The 23,473-nt window shown below is 46.2% G+C and overlaps 2 protein-coding genes across 3 annotated transcripts in view; both read right to left on the bottom strand.

The window, feature by feature from the left end:
- Positions 1–602: 602 nt before the first annotated feature.
- On the bottom strand, positions 603–3,827 carry OTX1 (orthodenticle homeobox 1). 2 transcript variants are annotated; one of them, XM_087823843.1, is made up of 5 exons: positions 3,731–3,827; positions 2,712–2,863; positions 1,287–1,437; positions 1,112–1,196; positions 603–1,081 (listed from the first exon to the last, which is right to left on the bottom strand). In XM_087823843.1, exons 1-5 carry the CDS (start codon positions 3,825–3,827, stop codon positions 619–621), a joined length of 948 nt encoding a protein of 315 aa, XP_087679969.1. In that variant the 3' UTR covers positions 603–618. The 2 variants fall into 2 exon arrangements, with proteins under 2 accessions (XP_087679969.1, XP_016079670.1); XM_016224184.2 differs by having other exon boundaries at positions 603–1,437.
- A 6,292-nt stretch (positions 3,828–10,119) lies between these two features.
- EHBP1 (EH domain binding protein 1) overlaps positions 10,120–23,473 on the bottom strand; it is a 272,093-nt gene continuing 258,739 nt past the window's right edge. The window contains exons 22-25 of the mRNA XM_087823592.1: positions 18,869–18,968; positions 17,675–17,748; positions 11,364–11,478; positions 10,120–11,164 (exon numbers count right to left, since the gene is read on the bottom strand). Coding sequence (XP_087679718.1) covers positions 11,074–11,164; positions 11,364–11,478; positions 17,675–17,748; positions 18,869–18,968 — 380 coding nt within the window. The 3' untranslated portion in view covers positions 10,120–11,073. The remainder of the gene's footprint in view (positions 11,165–11,363; positions 11,479–17,674; positions 17,749–18,868; positions 18,969–23,473) is intronic.

The following is a 23,473-nucleotide window of genomic DNA, read 5'->3' as shown; positions in this document are numbered from 1 at the left end:
TCCTCCCTCGGGGGCCCGGCCCCCGGCGCGCCCGGCGAGGGGGCAGGAAGAGCCCCGAAAGCTCTAGCCTGAAGGCGGGGACCCGGGCCGGGCAGAAGAAGGGACCGCAGCCTGCACGGGAGGAATGCTTGGCGGTTGTCTGGGAGCGGAGTGTGGGTGCGCTCCAGCGGGCAGACGCATGCCAGTTAGTGACTCCAGTGTCCAAGAAAGAATAAATAAAAGTGTAGGGCTCAGACAGCCGGTCAGAGCGACGAGCCTCCGAAGGCTGCAAGTGCATACTAACTGTCCCGAAAGCCGGGGAGAGGGTGACTTAGGAGTTCGGTAGGGGTTGAAGAGGAGAGCGCATAGCTCTCCCGCATAGGACCTGTGGGCCAAGCCAAAGCACCAGTCCCCTCATCCAAGGGGTGGGCGGGTTTGCACCCCACCCCACCCACAGCCCCAACCCCAGCAAGGGGCACGAAGATGAGGGCGGCAGTGCAGGCAATGGGCATCTTTTAGGGGCATGAAAATCAGGTCTGGAGAAGCCGAGGCAAAGGCGGGTGGTGCAGCAGCAGCAACAGGATGGGGACCACGGAGGGCGCAGGTAGTTTCGTTTCTCTTCCTCTCCCACTCCAGGGCTCACAATACCTGGAACCGCCATGAGGCTTGGTCTTTATAGTCCAGGCAGTCGGGCGAGTTGAAGTTGAGTTTCCACGCAGAGGAAGCCGCGGCGGCGCCAGGCTCCTTGTAATCCAAGCAGTCGGCAGAGTTGAAGGCGAGCCCCGAGCTGGCGTAGCCCTGGTGGTGGTGGTGGTGGTGGTGGTGGTGGTGGCCTGAGGACTGGCTGAGGGGGTGGTGCGCGTGGGGGTGGTGGTGGTGGTGGCCCGCCATGGAGGATGGTGCCATAGGGCTGAGCTGGTGCGGGTGGTGGTGCGAGTGCATGGGCGCCAGATAGGAGCTGCAGTCCACGCCGCCGAAGTACGAAGAGGAGGGCGCGGGGTAGCCCTGGCCGTAGCTGCCGCCCTGGCCGTAGGACATGGGGTAAGAGGCTGCGGCCGAGGCCGCTCCAGCGGCTACCGAGCGCTGCATACACGACGCGTTGCTAGGTGCGGCCAAAGGCTCGGGCACCGACACGGACACGGGCGCCGAGCCTGGAGAGATGGAGGCCGGGCTCCAGATGGACGAAGCGGCGGACGTACTCAAGGACGACGGCACTGCTCCCGACGGGTTCCCTCCCAGGCCTGCAGCCGCTGCCGCCCCCGGATTGGCGGAGGTGCTGGAAGCCGAGCTGGAGGACGACGCGGAGCTGGACACGGCGGGCGGCGTGAACTGGCCGCTGCTTTCGGAGCCGGAGCTCTCCCGCACCGGCGACGACTTCTTCTTGGCCGGGCGGCTCTTTGTCCCGCCCCCGCTCTGCTGCTGCTGGCGGCATTTGGCGCGACGGTTCTTGAACCAGACCTGCAGCAGGCCGGGTCGGGGACAGTGTCAGTAAGGCTAGGAAGGCTGGCTACTCCCCTGCCCCGTGGGCCCCGCCACCCCGCCTAGGACCTCGCTTTGCACTCTTACCCGAGGCCACCGCCCCTTTCATCTCCAGCCCAGCCAGACCCAGCCCCTGGCCCTGCCTTCCCAGCTTTCTCCCAGCTCCCCCACCCTCCCCTATCCTACTGCTCTAAGACCCTCCTCTGGCCAAGTAGGGGTGCGCCCCCCTGCACACCCAGACCAACTCTGCCCCAGGGTGGAACATCTAAGTCTGTCCAGCCACAAGTTCAGCCACCTCTAAACTGCTGCTGTTGGCTGCTCTCCAACTGCCCCTGTAGGTTTGGAGGTCTGTCTTCTAGGGCTAGAGCTCAGGAAACAGCAGAGGCAGAGAGCAGAGACAAGTGCGGGACAGTCACCAAGTTTGGGATCCCAGCCAGGGGGGGGGGGCGGTGTGGCAGGGCGAGAATTGGGGCGGGAGCAGGGGTAAAGTCAGGAAGCTGAACAGAGGCAGCACTCGGAGACTAGGAAGGAAGCCTGGGCAGAGTTTCTTTGGGCTTCTTGGCTCCAAGTGGGGAACCGAATCATACAGTCAATCATGAAGTTCTCACTCCTCTTGGAAGGCCCCGCTACTTGGCATTGCATTCCTGGTTATTTCTCGAGCCTCCGGGGAAAGAAGGCGAGATAAAAGGCCCTTAAGGAGAGTTCTGAGTTATAATCCAAACAGTATTTTCAGGACCCTTTCATCGCAAAAACAGAAACAGCAAAGCCGATAGCCCAGTATTGCGTTTGGCATCTTCTTGGGGCAAAGGGAGCGTCTACTCAAACTGGCCCTACTGGCGGAGCCAACTCCCAGGCAGGGCACCAGGCTCCTGCCAAGCTCCCCTCTTCCATTTCCAGGATCCCCAGGATGCAAGGCAAGGACTGAGGCAGAATTCAGGACCCTGAAGGAAATTGTCAAGCCCTGGGTAGGCCTAAGAAGCAGGGGCAAGTGTCGGACCCTCAGGGAACTTTGCCATTCAGGAGCCTCCTCTGTTCTCCTGCAACCCTAAAAAGGCGCCCTGGGGCCAAAGGCCAAATCCAGGGCTCTAAGCTAGTTCCTTTAACTTTGCCCCCTCTTCTAGGCCCAGGCGTTGGGGAGGGGGTGCGGTGTCTGGGAGGGGCCCGCCCAGTCTGTAAGCCGGACCTAAAACCAAACCACCGTCCCCAGGCCTTCTACCACCCCTACCCTGACCTGGAGCGCCCGGCGCGCGCACCTGGACTCTGGACTCCGGCAGGTTGATCTTGAGCGCCACCTCCTCCCGCATGAAAATGTCAGGGTAGCGAGTCTTGGCGAAGAGCGCCTCGAGCACGTCCAGCTGCGAGCGCGTGAAGGTGGTGCGCTCCCGCCGCTGCTTCCGAGGGGTGGCTGAGGGGACACGCGGGGGCGCCTGGGGTCAGCGGTGGCCACGAGGACCCGCGCCAGAGGACTCTGGCAGGCCCCTGGCAGGCCCTGAGCGGAGACGTTGCAAAAGAAAGCCCATCTCCGAGCAAAAGAAACTCCCCCAGAGGCCGAGCCCGAAAGGCCACAGGTGGTAGGAAGCGCATGTGTGTGACTGCGAGCCACAATCTCCAAGCCTCTGGGGCTGCCCCCTTTCTTGACTCTGGGAGGTTAAGAAAGGAGAATTATGCACTCCCTTCTTTCTCTTTCTCTTTCTTTCTCTCTCTCTCTCTCCCTGGCTAGAGGGTGGGGAAGGGGTGCACAGAAACACCACCTGGAAAACACTTTCCAGGGAGTAAATGGGGGAGGCAGAGTGGGAGCTAGAAAAGAAAACCAGAATTCGGCTCAAGCCAACCACATCAGCAGTGCAAAAGTTAGTGCGCCGAGGACTGATCTTGACAATTTAGGGAGGGAGACTCCCCTTCCTCAGCTCAGCCAGTTACTTAATGTAAGGGAAGCTCAGCTCTTCCTGTCAGGGCATGGTGAGTCTAGATACCTCATTCAATATTGGGGGGCAAAAGGAAGAGATTCACACATGCACACACCAAAAAAAAAAAAAAAAGCCACCCATGGGAAACAAATCCCTGTGCTGGCAGTGGGGCCACAACAGGAGACAGGTGGCCAGTGTGGTCCCGCGGGCCCGTGCACATTGCGGGTTTCCACTGCCCTGGCTCACCTCACCGACCTGCAACTCTGCCCTGGGTCTGCGCAGCGACAGTGTGCTGGCAAACCCAAGAAGCTGGGGGTCGCCAAGATCTGCAGTGGAGGGGGCCGGGGGAGGGCGCTGGTGCTCACCCGGATATCCCACAGAAGGGTGCAGGAGGTCCATGGCGGGCCCTGCCAGGCCCAGCCCGTTCATGCCATATGGAGGTTGTTTGAGGTAAGACATCATGCTAACAGCCGGGTGGAGGTGCCCCGACGGATCCAGGGGGCCGGGCGCAGTGCGGGGCTCCCACCGCGCAGTCCTTCAAGCTCTGTGGCGTCTGGGGGCTCGGCCTATAGAGACATGAGACACAAGGAAACAGTCATTCGCAGCTGTCTCGGCTTCCTGGTCTTGTCAGAGGCAAGGAGAGGGGCGACTGGCTATGGACTGCTCACAGAGGTCAATTCGGGTCTACAAGGCCTTAGTCCAAAGACCAAGACTTCTTCGAAAAGCAAACTTTTCTGGATCATCATCGCCTCTTTTCAGGCTTAGAATCGGCCGAAGACACTCGTGGGGCGTCGCTAGGAGCGGGGAGAGGTTAAAAGCAGGACTACGCCGGGAGGTCAGAGGCTGAACGGGAGGTCCCAAGTCTAGGCAAAACTCTAGTCCGGGGAGAGCCGGCCCGTGCTGCACCAGCAAACGTTCGCTGGGCGCCCCGGCGGCAGGCTACCCAGAGCATGAGGTGTTGTTTCGTTTTGTTTAAAGTGGTTTTGAAAGCAGGACAAAAAGTTAGAGATTACAGAGAGCCGAGAGCCAAGGTGAGGCGCTAGCAGCACCGGGGCCTCTCCAGGACGCAGGGCCCACTTAGGAGAGTACGTTTCTTCAAAGGTTTCAGAGGCTGGGTGCCGGCCCCAGAGCCCACAGCCACCCCTTCAGTTGACTTTTCTGTGCTCAGCCGCTGAAACACTGCTCACCAGAAATCCCACGACACCCGCAATTACTGACCCAGGTCCCCCAGAGGCCGGCAGAAGACGCAGAAAGGGCCACTGTAGCCTTGGCGGTTCTAAGACGCGGCCCCAGGTTGGTTAGGGGTGCCTCGCCATGGCCGCAGCCTTTCTTCACCAACTCAAGAGGTTCTTCTTTCTGCCGGGTCCTGGTGTGGACAATGGGGTCCTGGCGGGGGGCTGTGCCCCAAAGGGTCTCGCGGACTTGGGAGGCTTGTGTCAGCGGGTCCCATGCGCTCCCTGCCTCCTCTTGGAGCTGAACCCGCGGCCCCAGCGCCCCATCGGGACTGCAGAGCTAGGCCTCGGCGGCGGCGCTCGCGCTCACCCGGACTGGGAGGTCCAAGCCTGGCTTCCCCAGTCGCCCCGAGCCTGCGGCACTGCTCTCGGGGGTCTGGAAGGGGCGCTGGGGGAGTGGACTGGGGCCCCAGAGGACCTGTCGCTTCACCCCGCTTTGCGGGAACTCCACGCAGGCCTGGGACCTGGGCTCGGGAGCTCAGGAAAAAAGTTACAGCTAAACCTGCCTCCCGCTCCTACCCCTCGTGACCCACGGCCTGGGCTGGGGAACCCAATTTGCAGGGAAGGGGTTGAAAGGGGAACAGCCGGGACCCTTGGGCCACAGGGCCTCTGCTAGGCTGCGGATTGAGTTTCAAAGACTTTTTTCAAACTTAGCACTTCAGCTCGGCCACTTCGGAGGAGGCGGGGGCGCGGGGCCGCAGCTGAGCTCCGAGGGGCGCCGCGCACCGGGTGGGGAGCCAGGCCGCTCCCCATCTCCGCCCACCTGCCGGGACCCGAGAAGCGGGGACCCGTCTGAAGAGGGGGAGGCGAGAGCACCCCGCGTGTTTTTAGAGCCCCGCGGCTTTCTCCTTACCTGCCCTCAGCTGCCGGGGCGGTTCAGCATCTACCTCGCGCCCTCACCGACCCGCGGGGCAGCCAACCTGCAAAACAGGGGAGCATAGGAATTACCCGCCGGGCTGGGGGTTGTCTAGGACCCCCGGATTTCTTTCTTTTCCCAACTTCCTTCCTCCTTTCTCTTTCTTTCCACTGGCTTTGTGCGTGTCCCTCCAGGTTTCACTTTATTGCACAGACACTTTGTTTGCAAAGCCCTACACGCTCCCGAGACACCACCTCGCCCGGGACCGCGCCGAGGGGCCTCAGGGGAAAGGGTGGGGGTGAGACTGCAGAGTTGGGGGGCGGCTCGCGGTGGCCGCTGCACTCCCGGTACAACGTGGAGGCGGGGGGGGGGGCTGGGGAAGTCCTGCAGAGACACTTTGCAAACTAAATAAATCAAGCAATTTACCTTGTCGGAGTGGCTTGTCTTGCTCGGTTGTTTAGGTGATTGGAAATGTAGCCTGATGAAGATTGATCACCTTTCTACTGCCCTCCCCGAGTATGTGAACGCGAGGTGAGTGCGTAACGGGGCCAGGCTGCCAATCGCGGGCCCCGCGCGGGCTGAGTGACAGGGAGCCGGGCAATGGCAGCGCGAGCCCGGGGTTACCTCCGCGCCCCCGCCCTCCCCCGCCCCCTGCACCCCGCCCCCGCAGCCCCGCCCCGGTCGCGCGCTAACTCCAGGGCTTGGCTGGCAGACGCCTCCCAGAGCTAGGCGAGGAAGGCGTGCGCGGCGCCCGAGCCCGGGTCGCGGAGAGGGACGCGGGTCCCTAGGCCGCCCTGGGGCCCCCGCCCTTCTCTCGCCCTTTCAGCGCCCTGGAGGGAGTGGCAGAGAGGAGGCGAGGTGCTGGAGAACCGGTTCTCTCGCTCCCCCGCGCGCCACCCGGCTAGGCGGCCGGGTTGTGGGCGCGAGGGCTCCGGCGCCGCGTGCTGGAGGAGAGCGGGCCCCCGGCCCCCGGCCCCTCACGCGGCGCCGCGGGCCCCCGCGTCTTCCCCGTGCCGCCACCTGCAGACGGACGCCGCGGGCGGCTCGTGCCGGCACAGGCTACTCCGCCGAGCGCGGCACGGCCCCCGCGCGCAGACCCGCCTCGGCGCCTCGGGACTCCCGCGCTCGGGAGCAGCACCCGCAGGGGCGGCCCCGCCACTTAACTGCTCCTCGGCGTCTCCTGGGGTCCCCAACCCCCACGAAGGGTGTTTGCAGATTTTAAACGCTTCTTCTGCAAAGTCGGAGCCTGGCGTCTCCTCCCCTTGCGCACACACTCTACTTCTGAACCGAAAGGTTGCGATAGGAAACTTTCTCTTTCCCCCTCCGTTTCTGTCTCCTTCCTGGTCTCCTTCTCCCAGGGACAGTCTGGTGGGAAACGTGGCCACGGACCCCTGCCTTCACTTTCTTTCCCACAGGCCACGCAAGGAGCCTCCCCGAGGCGATTTCCCCGTGTTGTTCGTACTGGCGAAGCCCATTTCCCAGCCGAACAAACTTCACAAACACATCTACCTGGGTGGACTTTGCGAAGCGCAAAAGAAGGTGTTTTCGGCCCAATCCTGAGCAAGGCAATTCTTTTAAATGGCACCTCCTGCTGAGTGTGAGGCACGATTTCACCGCCTTTCGAGGAATTCCTACCCTTTTTCCCCAAGCCCCGCTCCCCTCCACCCCCACGGGCGGAATGAAAAGTTTGAACCGCAGGAGGTGCGAGGGCGACGCGAGGAGCCGCCGGGCGCTGGGCGGTGGGAAGCGCGGGCGCCGCCTGGGCCCGGGGTCGGCGCCGGGGCGGACGGGGCGCGGGGCGCGGGGCGAGGGCGAGGAGGGGGAGCCCGCGGAGCGAAAAGGGGCCGCGACCGCGGCCGCTGCTCATCAAAGTGCTTCCCCCTCCCCCAAGCGACACTTCCCTTTGGAGCCCGAATAAAATACGGTAACAGAATATGATGGAGGGCACACTGTTTCCTTAACTGCTTCTCAAAGGGCCCGGGAGATCTTCTTAGGACCTTTAATAAGGCTTTGGTCGGTTCTTTTGTTGATCTCTCAAAATCAACTCCTTCTAATTGAAGTTGGAGCTGAAAGCGAGCTAATGTTCAAAGAAAGTGGCCGCCGGACTAACGAAATTACATTTTTTTTTTGGACGAAGAGGGAACGTCTAATCAAAGGGGCCACGGAGGCGGGGTGGGCGCGGGGAGTACGAGGCCGAGGAGGGGGTTTCACAGGATCCTTCTCTGGTTCACAAAAGTCAGCGACACGGGCGCTTCTCTCCAGAACAAAGACACCGCGGCCCATTCACAAAAGGGAGAGAAGGAGACACAGAGAAAACAATAAAAGAAACGAGAAAAAAGGAAAACCATGAGAAAGAGAAGCTTAACGAGGAGGAGACGCTGCGCCGAGCGCTGACCCCGCGGACACACACCTGAGGGAGTAGCCCGCGGGGCCCGCGCCTCGGAACCCGCCGGGACCGTGCGGCGGTTTAAAGAAAGAAACGAAATAGACCCCCTCCTTCAATTCTGGGAAGAAACGCGGGCCGGGGCGCACTTGTTTGGGGGGGAAGCGTCTGCGGGCGTCTTGGCGGCGTTGCGTCCAGCGCGACCCTGGTCCCTGCCTGGCGCCGTGCGCCCGGGTGAGCCCCCGGGGCCGGGCGCGCGCCCTGTCTCAGGCCCGCCGCCCCCCGCGCTCCTGCCTCCTCGGGCCTGTTTCTCCCGCAGCCGCTCCCCAGGGCCGAGGGCCCGCGCGGCGGGGCCGGGCGCCTGCGGGCGCTGGAATGTGCTCAGCGGTCCCCAGGGCCCGCCGCGCGGGAGCCCGCCGCCCGCGCCCCAGATGCTGCCACGGTCTCGAGGAAGTTGGGAGGTATCGAGTAGCACGGTTCTCCCACCCCACTCCCACCCCTGATGAGAGTATTTATCTAATCCCAAATTGCAGGCGAGTTTTCTTAATGCTCAACCCATAAAACCCGGGGATTAAGAGAAGAAAAAGAGAGGAGAGGGGAGAGGGAGGAGAGGGGAGGGGGAGGAAAGTTTCTTGTACTCGGCGCAGAGGACTGAGGCGGCCGCCACTAGGCAAACGCCCAGGTGGGAGACGCCGGGCCGCAAGCCCCGACCCCTCGGGAAAGGGCCGCGGGGCGGGGAGGGGAAGAGGGGCATCCAGGGGGTGGGAAGGCGGCCCAGCGCAGGCCCGCCCGGCCCGGGAGGAGGCGCGGGAGCTGCGCTCCGGAACCCGGATCCAACATCCAGGTGACATCGAGGCCCGACCAGACTGAGGACACTTGGGACAGGGGGAGGGGCTTGGCTCCGGGGCCGCGGGACGCAGGCCAGGGGCGGAAGCTCCGCGCCGGCCCGCGGGCAGTGCCCAAGCCAGTCCGCTGCCAACGCTGCTCCTCGGCGACCCCGGGCCCACGGCGTGTTTTTCAGCAGCGCAGGCTTCGGGGCTCCCGGCCTCTCGGTTCGCGCCTGCGCTCGGGGTGTGGGGTGTGAGGTGTGGGGCTTGGGGCAGCCCCTGGGCACAGCGCGGCAAAGCCTGGACGCGGCGCCCTCGCCGCGGGCCTGGCCCGGCTGGTCCTGGGGTCCGCGCTCCCCCGCCACTGCGGGGCGTGCGGGCGCCACACAGCAGCCCAGAGAAAACCCGGGAGGCCCGGGCCTGGGGCAGGAAGGGCAGGAGCGGGGGCAGCAAATCTGGGTCTTGGCAGGTCGGGAGCGGCTTGGGGAGCCGCCTGTGAGGCTTCTAGGGAGGGAAGGTTCCCGGAACCCAGCTTCCGAGGGTGGGTGACGCTGGCCGCCCAGACCCCAGGCTGCCCCGGGCTGGCGGCTCCCGGCGCCGGCTTCCCAGCGTCCCCGGGGCGCTGCCGCCCGCTCGGCCTCCTGCTCCAACGGAGGACAAGTAGCAGGTTTCACTGAGGGCCCGTAACTTTTCAGTAACTTGTTAAAATCCGTCCTGAACTCTACCGCAGCAAGTTACTATCATTTTGAAAGACTGGCAACTGAAGGCGGCTGCATGCTTTTCAAACGGAATTTGTGTGTGTGTGTATAAATACTTGCGTGTATTTGTACACGTATGTATGTGATCTAGGCAAAAATATAAATGCTAGTGGACTGTATTCTCTGTCCCCAGACTTGTTGAATTAGCCTTCTTTGTTTCAGACAACTCTCTAGAGGAGTGATGGGACACTACCATAAAATCGCCAATTTCTGTTGCCTAGAACTTGTTAGAAGTTCCTTTTCCCTCATTTCACACACACACCTGCATGCGCTCACCCCCCCTCCAACAATAACCCTCTTCCTTTCACTTCAGCACCTACAGACTTATCAGAAGTCTCAGTTCTTCACGTGAGTGCAAAATTATAATTGGAAATAATACGGAAAATTCGTCAAGATATTGGCATTTTTTTTCAGTGCTGTGGAATCAGAAATTCCCTCAAATCTTTAACAACAGAGATGACCCTTTACAACTGATAGTTTACACTGCTTAAGAAAATATGACTGATTGCTTTCAATTCAAATCCGTGTGTCAGCATGCCCCCCCCCCCCATGGTATGAACTTATTCAGCTCCAAATGCAGCCCAGTATCCTGCCCTGAGTTCAAGAGGACCACTTTTTTCCCCACATGAAAAGTCTTACAGATACACAAACTTCTCTTCAAACCAGCGTTGTTTTCATTACAAGGAAGTAGCAGAGTGTTTAAGGTAAGAAAGTTTCCGCTTTTATTGAAAATTTATATATGACCTCAGTATTGTAATAAATAAACAACCATTTTCACACACAAAAAAATGACAGTGCTATGCTAGAGAAGAAAATATTAATTAGGGGATTTACTCATAGTGGCAAGACAGAATTTTTATCAATACAGAATAAATATTAACAGCATTCTTGAGCCAATGTTGAGACCCAACGAAATGTAGGAACCAAGCTAGATGTAATAAATAATTATCCAGAGAAAAAGATGGCGCATTCTCAGAAGACCAGAGCTCTTTGTAAACTGATGCATGTCAATTAGTCCCATCCTCACTGCTCACCTTCAAATCACAGGACTGGTCTCAGGCTACATTAAAGGGCTGTTCTCTGAGGAGAGCAGAGGAAAGGAACTCTATTATCCTTACAGTGAAATGCAAAACAACTGCAGAAAATCCCACTGGTAAATAGAACAGTTTAATAAGTAGACTGAATATGACCTAACTATAAAATTTAGGTGACAGAGTCAGGGTTACATATGGCAGGCCTGGAAAAAAATCTTTCATGACAGTTTTCTTACCCCCCTCCCACCATCATTATGCTATTAACAACAACAACAAAAATGTTTTAAAATTTCCTCCCATCAAAATATGAAGGAATGGTGTTCTTTCTTCTTTGAATAGTTTCTTGAACACTTCCAATACCAATCACTCACAAGGTATCTGTGCAAATCTACTTCATATGATTTCAAGAAAATTATTAACTCGCACAAAAAATCCTTAAACAAAGCTATTTTGGAGTTCTGTATATTTAATCTGGAAAGGAGGGAGGAAAACGGGTGGTGGTGGTAAAGAAGTACAATCCAGCCAAACAGAATGTTAAAAGTTTTAAATCAGCAAATCTGACTCTTTCTGGTCTGGGGGCCCAAGGCTACAATTCTGGGATACAGTCTGGTCCGGCTGCTACTGAAGAACACACTTCTCTTCTTTCTTGGCCATCTTGCCTTTGTTTTGCTCCAGAGTGCGCTCCAAATGCTCATCTTCTTCTTCGGCCCTGGAAGTCAAACAGGAAACAAAATTATTTTTCTTCGTGGAGGGCAGGGCAGCGCTCCCCCCCCCCCAGCGGGCACAGGCATCCCGGGCCGGCGGGAGCGTGCGCAGCCCACCCGAGACCTCTGGGCCCAAGTTTCCGAAAAACTTCTCGGCCTCTCAGCGGACCGCAGAGCTCAGCCGCAACCCCACCGCCCACTCACTGCTTCTCTTGCGCGTCCAGGTCCCTGACGAGCGCGTCACGCTTGTTCACCAGGGTCACCAGCTCATCCAGCAGGAGCTGTTCGCGGCGCTTCTGGGCCTCAGTCTTCTGCCAGTCTGCGGGCGGGAGGCTGGTTATCCACCCGAGGGCCTCTGCACACCCCGCCCTCCCCTTCCCGCCTTTTCCAGTTCCCTCGTATTTCTCCACAAACCATATTACAGAACCACTAGCTAGTGTTTTGAGGGGAGTTTGGCCGTCGTGGTAACGATTTCACCCCTAAAACCCTGCCTTCTAAAATCTCCCGCAAATAGAGATGGCGACGGCTGGGCTGGAACCTGAAAAAGAGCCCAGGTGTGAGCCGGGCCGCCGCGGTGCGCACCTGATTTCAGCCGAAGTGGGGGAGGGAGAGCCCGAGGCCCGGAGAGGTCGCCGAGGCTCGGGGTGGGGGTGCGGGTGACCGAGGCGGCGGGGAGCGGAGGGCGAAACAATCCCTCTGAAAAGGCTCGAGGATCTGCCTGGGAACCTGTACCCTCCCCGCCCCCACGCTCACCCCGCACAGCCCATTCTCCGCTAATTTCCTCTTCGCCCTATTTTAGCAGTTGGATGTATCTCACACTGGGCGCCATATGCTTCACAATAACTTTAAAAGTAGTGAATCGGCTAATTAGCATTTTTCTTTGAAGTAAAAAATAAATTTGCTCTCCAATATTACACTGCAGCTCTCGATCGCATCACGCCAGTTTTCTTTTGGAGAGGTTGGCTGGGTGATTTCAAATCAAAGCACTTTTGCAAAGGAAAAAATACGTCTTTTTGAAACCCCGTGTTAAAGGTTGGAAAATGCGATGGGCAGTGTTCTTTACACGGGCAGGGGCAGTTTTTTGAAGGTTTTAGGCCCCAATAATATAGTTCCTAATCTTTGCTGGTCTGATAATTTCCTTAAGATGAGCAGCAGTTTGGTTTAATAAAAACAGGACCTAATCGAACATTTAAAGCACTTTTGAAACCAAAGCCAACAGCTCTCTGGCCAGACTGTAAGGGCTTGTAGCTGTCACTCAATCCCCAGTCTCCCCGCCTCCCTCATTAGGAAGGTAAACAATGAAAAGAAGAAGTCGATGATGAGGCAGATAGCAGAACAAATGAGGGCGAGAGGGAAACAGGACACCAGTTTAAAAAAAACACACAAAAAACCAGCCGTGGCCGCAGACTCCTACAGCCCCTCCCCCAGCAAATGCACTTTCCAAAAACCAGAGAGGGGCAATCCTTTCGGGTTTCTCTCTTCTCTCTATTGCCCTGGGCAATCATGTTAAAACTCACATGGCTGGTGCTTATTCAGATAAACCCAACAATGCACACCGCTGGTTACCATGTGAATCTTCACAAACCACACAAGAATGTGCTGGTTCAAATCCCCCCGACCCCTCCAAGGCAAAATTTATTCAAGACAGCAAACTGCTCAGCAGCTTTATGAAAGCAAATGGTGCTAGAGGGAATTCTATCTTGTATTTACAAATTAAAAATTAGACACATCATCGTGCAATAAAGGTTAGAATAGCAGCAAGAAGCTAGAATGGCTTATTCAATCTCATCACTATTCCTTTCACTATAAGCTCAAATATATACATACAAATACATGGAACATACCCTATATTAATTACCCACATTCAACACAAAACATCACACAAATACATGGTCACACTGCATTCTCATGACATGGAGAGGAATAAAGAAACTATTATTATGAAAAGGGTTTTTTTTTCTAAATGTAAGAATTTTAAAATAATAATGAAACAGCAAAACTGAAGAAAAGCCGTATCTATCACAATTTTATTCTTTAGGTTAAAATGCAACTGTGTCTCAGGAATGCTGGACAATTTTCTAATCTGGTTCTTGTTCTTAATCAGCCTCACCCTACATAGCAGATATACTCATAGACCTCTCCAGGTTGGAAGATCTTAAAGGTCATCTAGTCTAATTTCAGGTAACTGTAGTTCTAGAAATATTAACTCAGAGAAAAACCTGCTAAATTTGTAAAAGATTTGTAACTAAGTATTATAATTAAGATTACTAGTTTTGATGAAGATTAAATTTTTCATTCCAATCTCAAAAAATCATTCTGATTATAAGCTTTAATTTATAATCCTTACTTCTAAAACATTTTGATAAGAGCTTTACAACTGGGAAATTTTCTCCACCACACACTTAAAAAATATAATTAAATTGAAAAGTACAAAATTTTTTTAAATAAAAAAATTTTAACAGACAATTTAAAAAATTAAATGATCCCTTCTCTGCACTTAACCAGTGACTTTTAAGGCTTTAATAATTAGAAATATAAAGATTTCCTTAATTTTTAAAAATATGTTTTTTTAAAACAATATGCATGAGAGAGAAAGCTTTTTAGCACCTTGATATATTGAATAATTTTAAAAATCTTAACTTTTTCCAAGCTCAATTTCCCATAACTATAACAAAAACATTTTAAAGTTATGAATATATAGGCAATTTTCATCATTTCACAGTCAAATTTAACTGACACTAGAATTTAAAATGTTCTGGCATAAATGTACAGGGTTTTTCCTATTTAACCTGTCATTACTACATTGATGTCTATCTACAAAATATAAGTAAACTCTAGAGGAAATAGCTATCTATGTGTAGTAAGAACATTTTACATTAGCAAAACTATTTTTACTTTGTATTTGCTTTTCATGGGGAGTAAATTTATACACACATATGTATTTAAATGCTAGTTTGGGAAGTTAACTATTTTGATGGTAAAAATTAATACTTTAAAAACTGATGAAGATTCACATTTGTATATGCAAGTCTAAATTAAAAAAAAAAAACTGAAGACCTTTTAAAATAGCTTCACCTATACATAATGTCATGTTTTAAAAACCTGTATGTAAGTTTATGTGTTACCTGTTATGCATTTTAAGGAAGGATTATTCACCTATAACACCAGTCACAGCTAGCTAGATGACTTTGGCTTGGGCAGACTACAATGTGGGTTCTGATTAATTTAAAGATTCCAGTGTACTTTTGCTACAAAAGCCATATCCTCTCGCAACAAATAGGATTAAGTTTTGATGCTGCATTTGAGCCAAAGTGTTGAAATAAAGAGATTCTGTTTATGTCCATGTGCACTGAGCTGTTTTGTTAATTTAAAAAACTCTTTTTTATATATAGGGCCAATTATTTATTCCCTGATTCAGTTTATTTGCTGAAGTTGATAATTACCTTGGAAAAAAGGCAAAAGAAATACCTATAAACACTTTAATAGAAAGGACCTACAGTTCTTGTAGTAAACCTTCCACCTTGCCACTATAAATAAGCCTAGCACTTTGATGAAAATTAACACTAGTTTTGTAAAGAGCACATTGGGGGATTGCAGTCAAGTCTTATCTTTAGTTCCAGTCAACTAGCAATCCTGAAAGAGTCTGCATCATCATCAGAGCAGGCCATTTGATAGGATTCTACCGCTGTACCTAATCAATCTATGGAAGACTGTGGCTGTGCTGTGCAACAAAGCTAAAATAGATTTACAAATGGGGTTTTAGGGGATAAGCTCCTCCACAGGATTACATATTGATTTTAAATATAAAAAGCTTATCATATAAACCATAACTACAAAAATAGTGAACCTATGCATAAATCCCTTTAGAAGAGCACCCACTTCAAACTCTAAGCCAAGAATAAATCAAGATGTACAAAATCCTAGAGAAGATCCATTTCTTATGCAGAAAATGAACACACCACTTTCTAAAAGCCCACCCAAATGTGTGCAAAAATGAATTTATCTTTCCTGAGGGGGCATTAAATAATCTGGAACAAAAAAACTATAGGAAAAGTATCTGAAAGATGTTTGTTAGCTTAGGGGATCCTACAACTTAGCTCAGAAGAGTGAAACTCCTGCTATGAAAACACCTGGGGGGGGGAGGGGTAAAAAACAGGCCAGAGTGATTATGGATTCTCAGAAGAATGGCTATATTGAATATTGTTATTATTATTTTGCTCTCAAACCAAGCTGTTAATATTTCTTTCAATGTGCTATGGCTATTAATATTCTGTGCTTTTCTCTTGGTGAATGGTTTCAGCAGCAGATTTATTTGAAAAGGCTTTAATTTACTTATTACAAAAAACATCTTATGGCTACTAAGTAGAAGACATGGGAAAGAACAGAGGAATGAACTTTAAAACAAAGGAAAGCAAAACAAAACCAACTAACGCTGCCTGTTGATGTGTTTTTCTGGGGTGTTTTAACACTCCAAAAGGCTGTTGAACTAAATGCATGTGTGTCCATTCTAAGGGCTGGCTCAGAGGACACTGTCTTCACAGAACTGATCATCACAATGGTCAGTACCTCTCCAGGTTAGCTCAGCCCTCGTACTGCCCAGGCTGGTGCGACAGGCCTCTCTCTAAGAAAGGGTCTTTATCTGTAATCAACAGGCTGCTTCTTTCTTCAAGTCTCTTTTTCCCCTCAACCAGCAACAGAAGCTGGCTGAGAGATGTAAGGCACAACCACATATGGGACAATGATATTATTTGAAAATAAAACAAAACAGAGTTTGAAAGAGAAAAAAATTACTTTTTTTCCCTTAAAAACATATGGTTTTCTACTGGTCTTCTGTATGTACCAGAGCAGGCAGATAAAAATGTAAGATTAATTAAGATTGTAGGTCTGGTATGCAGGGACAGGACTGCTAATGAAACTGGGATCTTCTGTATGTATCATGGCCCTCCTTTTAAAATGGTATATGACAATAATGCTGGTTTTGGGATAGAAGCAATATCTACCCTAAAAGTCAACTGTATTGTATCAAGTTGTGTTTTAGGGATGCTTAATTTACTCTATATGAAAGAGTGGGGAAAAACTTTTTTAAATACTCTGTATTGAGTGTAATGTATAAAGAATCTATAAAGAATAAACTATATAATGAGTTATATATTATACATACATTTTAAATTACACATACATATATACCATATAAACATATTTGCAGTAACTACCTTTCACTATTTAGCTTGCTAATCTCTTAAAAATTATGCAATGACTACAAAAATTATATCCAGAGGAAAAATACCATTTAGTACACTTGTACATTTTATTTCAATGGCAAGTTTCATAGAACTTCTTAAGTATTTTTGATAAGTTTTATAGTCATTATCAGTGGTATAATTTGATACATTTGGATAGCCACTTGAAGGAAATTAGGTATCTGAAACCTTTTAAAATAAGTCTGATTTCTAAATGAGGATACACAAATATCAGTCATATTTACCAAATGAGATTATGAACATAAAAGTAATTAAAAATAAAACTTCTATAAATGTATAAGATACCATTGAGATAAATAGCATGTATTTTATCTAATAACAGTATTAAAATATTTTAAAAATATATGGTTTCACTTGTCTTCCCCTTGCAAACTTAAATTTCTAGTTTTTGAACTAATTAGAATTGACTTATTATGGATTGGGTACCTTATCAGGTAAAGAAGAAAATTACCATGGACAGTCAATGGGTTAAGAGGTCAATACAGAATAGGAAAATCAATTTGCATTGATTAGACAAAAGGTCCATTTTATAGAGCCCAAAGGATTAGCTTTTAAGCAGACAGACATCTTTAACTATGAGACATTTTCAACTAAGAAGTATAAGGAGAAGAGCATTCTAAAACATCTAATAATTTTTTTAAAATCATACATAGTAAATGCCATAGTCAAGATAACTGATGTTTACTGATATTATGAACCATGCTTAGGATTACTGCATAATTCATTTAAAAGCTTTATGAAAAGTGTGAAAGTATTTCATTTATCTCTTATGCCAATCTTTGCCTGAATAATCACTTAATAGGGTTGGAATCTTAAGAACTATAGTAGACTAGAAAGTGACATATTTCAGTGTTGATATCAATTAAATATTAAGGTAAAATTTAAAGTCTAAATGTGAAAAATCAAAATGATAAGTCTTTCCCAAACCTCCCCAGTGGAAACAACTTTAAATTGCACATAGTAAAATGTAATTAAATCATTTAACTCCTTATGACTTCCATTTTTATTGACATTTAAGCTTACTGACAAAAGTTAAGACAATTTTGTGTTTAATAGCAAGCATAATTTATCTATCTGAATTAAGGTCCTTAGGTTTTATATGACTAATACTTTTTGACTCAAGGGCATTTATTTGCAAATCCTGTAGGTCCTTAATCAGACCACACCTAGGGAGACCAGAAGTGTATTACACTCTTTAAATCTCTCTTGACTACTGACACCTCACATACCTCACTGGACCGTAACATTTCTTACCTTCAATGGCTAACATTGCCCGCAATTCCCGATTCAGCAGCTCATACCGTCGTTCTAAATCATGTTCTTTTTCCCTAGGCAAGTTGCAAAAGTTCATCAATATGCTAATTACTAAATCATTAAACACTTAAAAGAACCTTTAGGTTACATTGATTTTAGGACTCATAACTGACTTTTTAACTTTAAGCTACTCCAAACAAATGATACACAAACCTAAAACCTTCCTCAGGTTGAATATCTACTAGTGCTATTATTTCTCTCCTTCAATTTTGAATTGCACAGAGGTATTTTTAATCTGCGAATAAGTAGTCTCGTTCTTCAGTGCTTCTTGTATTAAGTGCCAGGTATAAGGCTATTCTGTAAAAGAGTTTTCATAGTTCACAACAAACACTCCTTTGTCTAGAATTCCAAGTGAAAAGAACACAAGAAATATGACAGTACAACCGCTGCAAATTTAATGTGGACACAATAAAAAATCCAAGATTGGTTAATCGTTGTGCTTCTTGGTAACCCTTTTTATCAAGTTCAGGCATAACAGAAATGACAAAAATAGTTGTTTCCACTAAACTAAAATAGATAAGCCTGCTCCTTCCCACACTAGGTGACATAAGAACACTGGCAGTTAGCAAAAAGGAACAAACATTAAGTTCTATAGTAAACTAAATGCTAAGGACTAAGAACGCTTACATTTGGTCTAGTCTACATTTTACTGTATTCTTGCAATCATAAAAAGGTCAGTTCTCTGTAACTCATTAATCTTTTATCCCAAAATTTAGCGTAACATCATCTGTAGAAGACAAAGGTACTTCTGTCCTTATTAAGAGTTACTTTAATTTTTAACTTAAAATTTGATGTTAAATAAATTACCATTTTATTTCTTTTCCTCTCTAACCCTTAATAGGTACCAAATATCCTTTTTGTGCACAATGCTTTACTTCTTAAACACAAAAATTGTTTATATTCACTGGCTTTCTGTATAATAAACATTTTTTTCAGTATCACTCTATTTTTAAAATCTTACTGTTCAGACGAAAACTGGTTATACACTATTTTTTATTTTTATGTAAAATATACTGTAATCTCTAAGGAAAGAAAAAGTTAAGCCTAATAAATATGGAACTCCAAAGAAAGCAATAACAAAAAGCCCAAGACCCACCAACGTTGTAGGAAAAACAAGCAGTTGTGAGTACTTACAGGAGAGAGAGCTGGTTCATTCTCCTTATTAAGGCATTTTTCTTATTCACCAACATAAACCATTCCTGCATCATAGCTTCTTCTTCTTCTGTGTTTCTTCCTATAATTCAGGAAGAGTTATTTCTTGTTATATGACATTTGCAAGCGAAGTCTAGCACAGTGTGCGTTTTTTTTTAACATGAAACATTTTAGCTACCCCGATAGTACAAATTAAACAGTTTATAACAACATAAGATTAAAGTCCAAGGCCTGAAAAAAGAAACTGATATTTAAAATTTCATAATCTTTTAAAGCTGGTATTATTCAGCATGTATAAATATACAGCCCCCTGAACATAACTACAGATCATACTAACACTAAGTACAGTGTTAGTGTTAAAAAAAAAAAAGTGTTCCAACTTTTAAATCCTCCCCAGAGGCTGATTTGTTATTATATTTCAAGGAGGAACTCATGGCGCTGACAGACATATGGTCATGATAAAGAAAAAAAATTAAAAAATCATTACGAGAATTACAAGACTAGCAGGAAGATCAGAGAAGTCCAGAGATTTTGTGAAAGTTTCCACTTGTAACAACTTGCTTTTTTTCTTATTTTTCTCCCCCAAAGTAAACTAAAGACATACATGCATATACCATTCTGGAAGTCATCATCCCTAATAGGGTAAACACTTGCAAATTATTTTAAATACATTGTAAATGACCAGGTTACAAAAAGTGCCTATAGCTACCTGTAAAAAAACACATTATAATGAACATAATAATGTCAGTAAATTGGAAAACATTTGAACAGAGAGATGATCTAAAATTTTAGAATATAAATTTACTAATTGCACATTTAAAATTCACTTTTCCTAATATCCATTCCATTATCTACACCACAGCCCCCCAAAGGCCACTGTATCAAGGATTATGATATACAGTACATATTTGGTATTATTCATGTAGAAGCAGTCCACAATCATACTAAAAAATAATAATTCCCCACCTTCTTCCTTCCTCTCCTTTCAAATTAATTGTACCTATTTAAATTTACAATTCTTTTTTGACTTTCATTTTTTTCTGGATTTTACCTATTATTAGTCTATTGTTTTGCTCGGCCATTTAATATTTCAGTCCAACTTCTGTACAGATGCAGAGTTAATTTAAATATCTAATAAAAAATTAAATACTCCAGCTAAGACTCAATATCCCAGCTAATTCCCTAAGTTTTTATTTTCTCTGTAAGCAAGATATTTTCTTTTAACTTTCAAACACATTTAAAAAATTTAAACAGTATAGAGGTATAATTGAATAAAAAGTCAAGTCCTCTTTCACCAACCCCACCCCAACTCCCTACTCCACCTCCCTTCCCCAGAAGTACTATTACAGGTTTAGCACATCTCCTTCCAGACCAGAGACAGCTACGTCTATCACACATGTATATACCTCATCTACAGATACATACAGGTGTTTTGTTTTGTTTTTACCATAAGTGAGATCATAGTATACAGGGGCAGGCAAAAGTAGGTTTATAGTTGTAAGTACGTGAAACAGGTTTATTCTTGTATTATTATTAATTATTGTATTACTTATTATTATCAACCTACTTTTGCTCACCCTTGTATATTACCCAGTGATGTGCTTTTGTCATGCTGTTTGAAGACCTACTTCATTCTTATAAATACTTATATAATTATGAATGTACCATTCAATTAACTATTTCCACATTAATAGAAATTTGAAGAAAAATTTAGAATAAAAACAGAGTATAAAGAGTTGCTCTGTGTGCAAAAGATTAAACATATACTTCAGAGCATCCCTGCAAAATAGATATCTGTTGTTCATCATTAAGGCGAATAGTGAGGATACGTGTCATTAGATGCTGTTAAAACTTTATGGTGTTGAGCAGACAGGATCGATCCTTTTAGAGTATGAACAAAAGTCTTTAGTGTTTTACAGTATTTTTAATCTCTCTTTTAGGATAGTGGGTTTTGTATTCACTTTAGACCATGTGATGTCTTGACACTAGTCATGTGATATAGGCTGCGATAGGAACAAATCCCTGGGTAGTAACAAAAGAAGAAAGAGTAAAAAGAAAAAGCTGAGAAAAAGCTTGCCATTTGGAAAAAGGCCAATTGTACCCTGGTGAAGGCCTTTGTGATGACTGAAATCACACATGTGTGCAATATTAATAGGTGCAGTTTTTATGATATTTTATTTTCTGATTATACACTTAATTCTTTTGTTTATAATCTAAGTAAGCTTCTAAAAATACAGATTATTAAAAGTTTATTTTGAGTTTAAGTTAACCTATAATTGAGGCTTTCAGGGAATACTAGAAGCAACTAGTCCACTCTTAAATTAGCATCATTTTTTTCAATGGAAGACTGCTTCCTTGACAATAACAATATTGATGTGATACTATGTTATTTTCAGTTTAACTCATGCTTATGTTTCTAGGTAAGAATAAAAATCCCTCTCCCTTAATTGTTAGGAAATAACTAATAATACAAGAGTTTTATGTTTCAAAAGGAAATAAGCCTAACAATAATATTTAAAGACACATTACACACATTGCTTACATATATTATATAAATTAACTGAAAAAACATATTTAAGGTTAAATCAATCATGTACCACAAACTCCTTATCTGAGATAGTACACAATGATGGAAATCTATACTTAGCGCAGTAATACAAAAATTAAATTTTCTTCTAATACATCATTACACTATTGTTTTTAGGGATTTAAAAAATTTTAAATTTAAAAAGCTTTTAAAAGCCAGTAAGTTGAACCATTACAAATTAATCCTGACTTTAATAACTGGTTAAAGACCCCTTTAGCTTTATAAGTAACAAAAAATATTAAAGCCTGTGATCACAGTGAGCTTTTCTCATTTCTCCTCTACCCATTTGTTATTTAATCCAATACTAGTAATCCAATTTGTCCATCAGACTTTTAAAGGGCAGAATGCAACTTCCTCAGCTTAGACACTTTTCAAAGTACAATATATTTTTCAAATGAATGCTGGATGTTTCATTTTTCCCAACTATTCCTAGCTCTAATGCATGAGGGAAAAAAGAACAAGATGAACATTGTTCATACTGATTAAGTAAGAGCTCATTAAAGAGCTGTCAGTGTGGTACTTTGAATATGCATGAAGCATATAATCAGATCTAGTACCGTCACTAGAGGAGAATACGGTAAGTACAAAGGACTGATTTAATTACTTAGAGTGGGCTGTGGTGGTAAAGCAGTCTTGTTAGTGCAAAAAGAAAAAGAGGCTGTATTCTGGCACTGTTATAAAAAAAGGCAGTTTTAGCTTCTGCCACAATACATAATCTCAGAATAAAGCACTTTACATTGTAGCTTAAAATGAAGACTGTCATTATTTTATAAAATGGGCATAAATCATTTTTTTCTTGTTTAACCTTACCTGGCTAACTACTTCTCTTTTGAAATTTTTTATTTGTACTTATAGCTATGTTTTGTCACCTTAGAGTCAGACACTGATGCTTTTTAAATTTTAATTTTATAAATTTCATGAACTGAAAAATTTAAGACATGTAGTATTAAGGACCATTTTGAAATTTAAAAAAAAGTCAAAATACTACAGTTTAGTATACAGTTACTAAAATGTGAAAGCATGGCTGAGTTGTTATACTTATTTTAAAACATAGCCTGTTTATTATAAATATGCAGCCAATAAAAACATCACCATAACATTTAAAAGTACTGACTAATACAATCTCTGGTAATATTTTTTCTACTTTGTTTCCTTAAAGACTTCTGTTTTTTATTTTGCCTCAAGAAAGGCAACGTCTTTTCTGACATCACAATGTCTTAAATTAATGTGTTTTTCCTTTTAATCAATTATTGTAGCTAGAATATAATTTGTAAAAATTGTTAAATAATTAAGAATAATGATAATGGCAGGAAAAATAACTGTAAATATGACTTCAAACCCTTCTTCCTATCACACATTTAACAAAAATCGCTTAATAGAAAACAGCGTAATACAGAGCACTATGTATTATTTAATACATGTTAGTTGACTATAGTAACCACTTTTATATTCCATCTCCCCCCCCCCAAAAAAAAGACTTAAAGTTCCAATTTAATTTCACTCAAGAATTCATCCAGGAATTTGTATGTAGTTTTCATTAATTTTTTTCAGAAGCAGTGTTTTCAATGTAAATTTTTAAATGAATAAATTTAAATGTGTTTTCAATGTAAATTTTAAATGAATAAAAGAAAAGTGATGTCAAAAACCTGAAATTTTGAAACATCATTTAAAACTGTCTACTAATTAACTTCCCTAATTAATCTTTCATCATAAAGTTATCTATTTAGAAAGATATACTTTTAGACAGTGAATTCTTAAATAAATGCAAAATAAGGAATAATACAATTTTAGCTGAATAGAAGATAAATCCAGTGGGAAAGAATGAAAACACAGAGACGTAGGCTGCAGTATACATAAACAAATTCAAGATTTTCCCACCACGAAAACATTAAAGAATGCTGAAATCTTGCCATAGCCCCACAGTGGATGGAGATGGCTGACTAGTGATCAGATATGGCCCTTAAAAGAGAGAACACAGCAAACACAGCAAAGCCAAACTA

This window comes from Miniopterus natalensis, chromosome 13, assembly GCF_054644295.1.
Source record: "Miniopterus natalensis isolate mMinNat1 chromosome 13, mMinNat1.hap1, whole genome shotgun sequence".
Classification (NCBI taxonomy): Eukaryota; Metazoa; Chordata; class Mammalia; order Chiroptera; family Miniopteridae; genus Miniopterus; species Miniopterus natalensis.
This window is presented reverse-complemented; position numbering and strand designations above follow the sequence as displayed.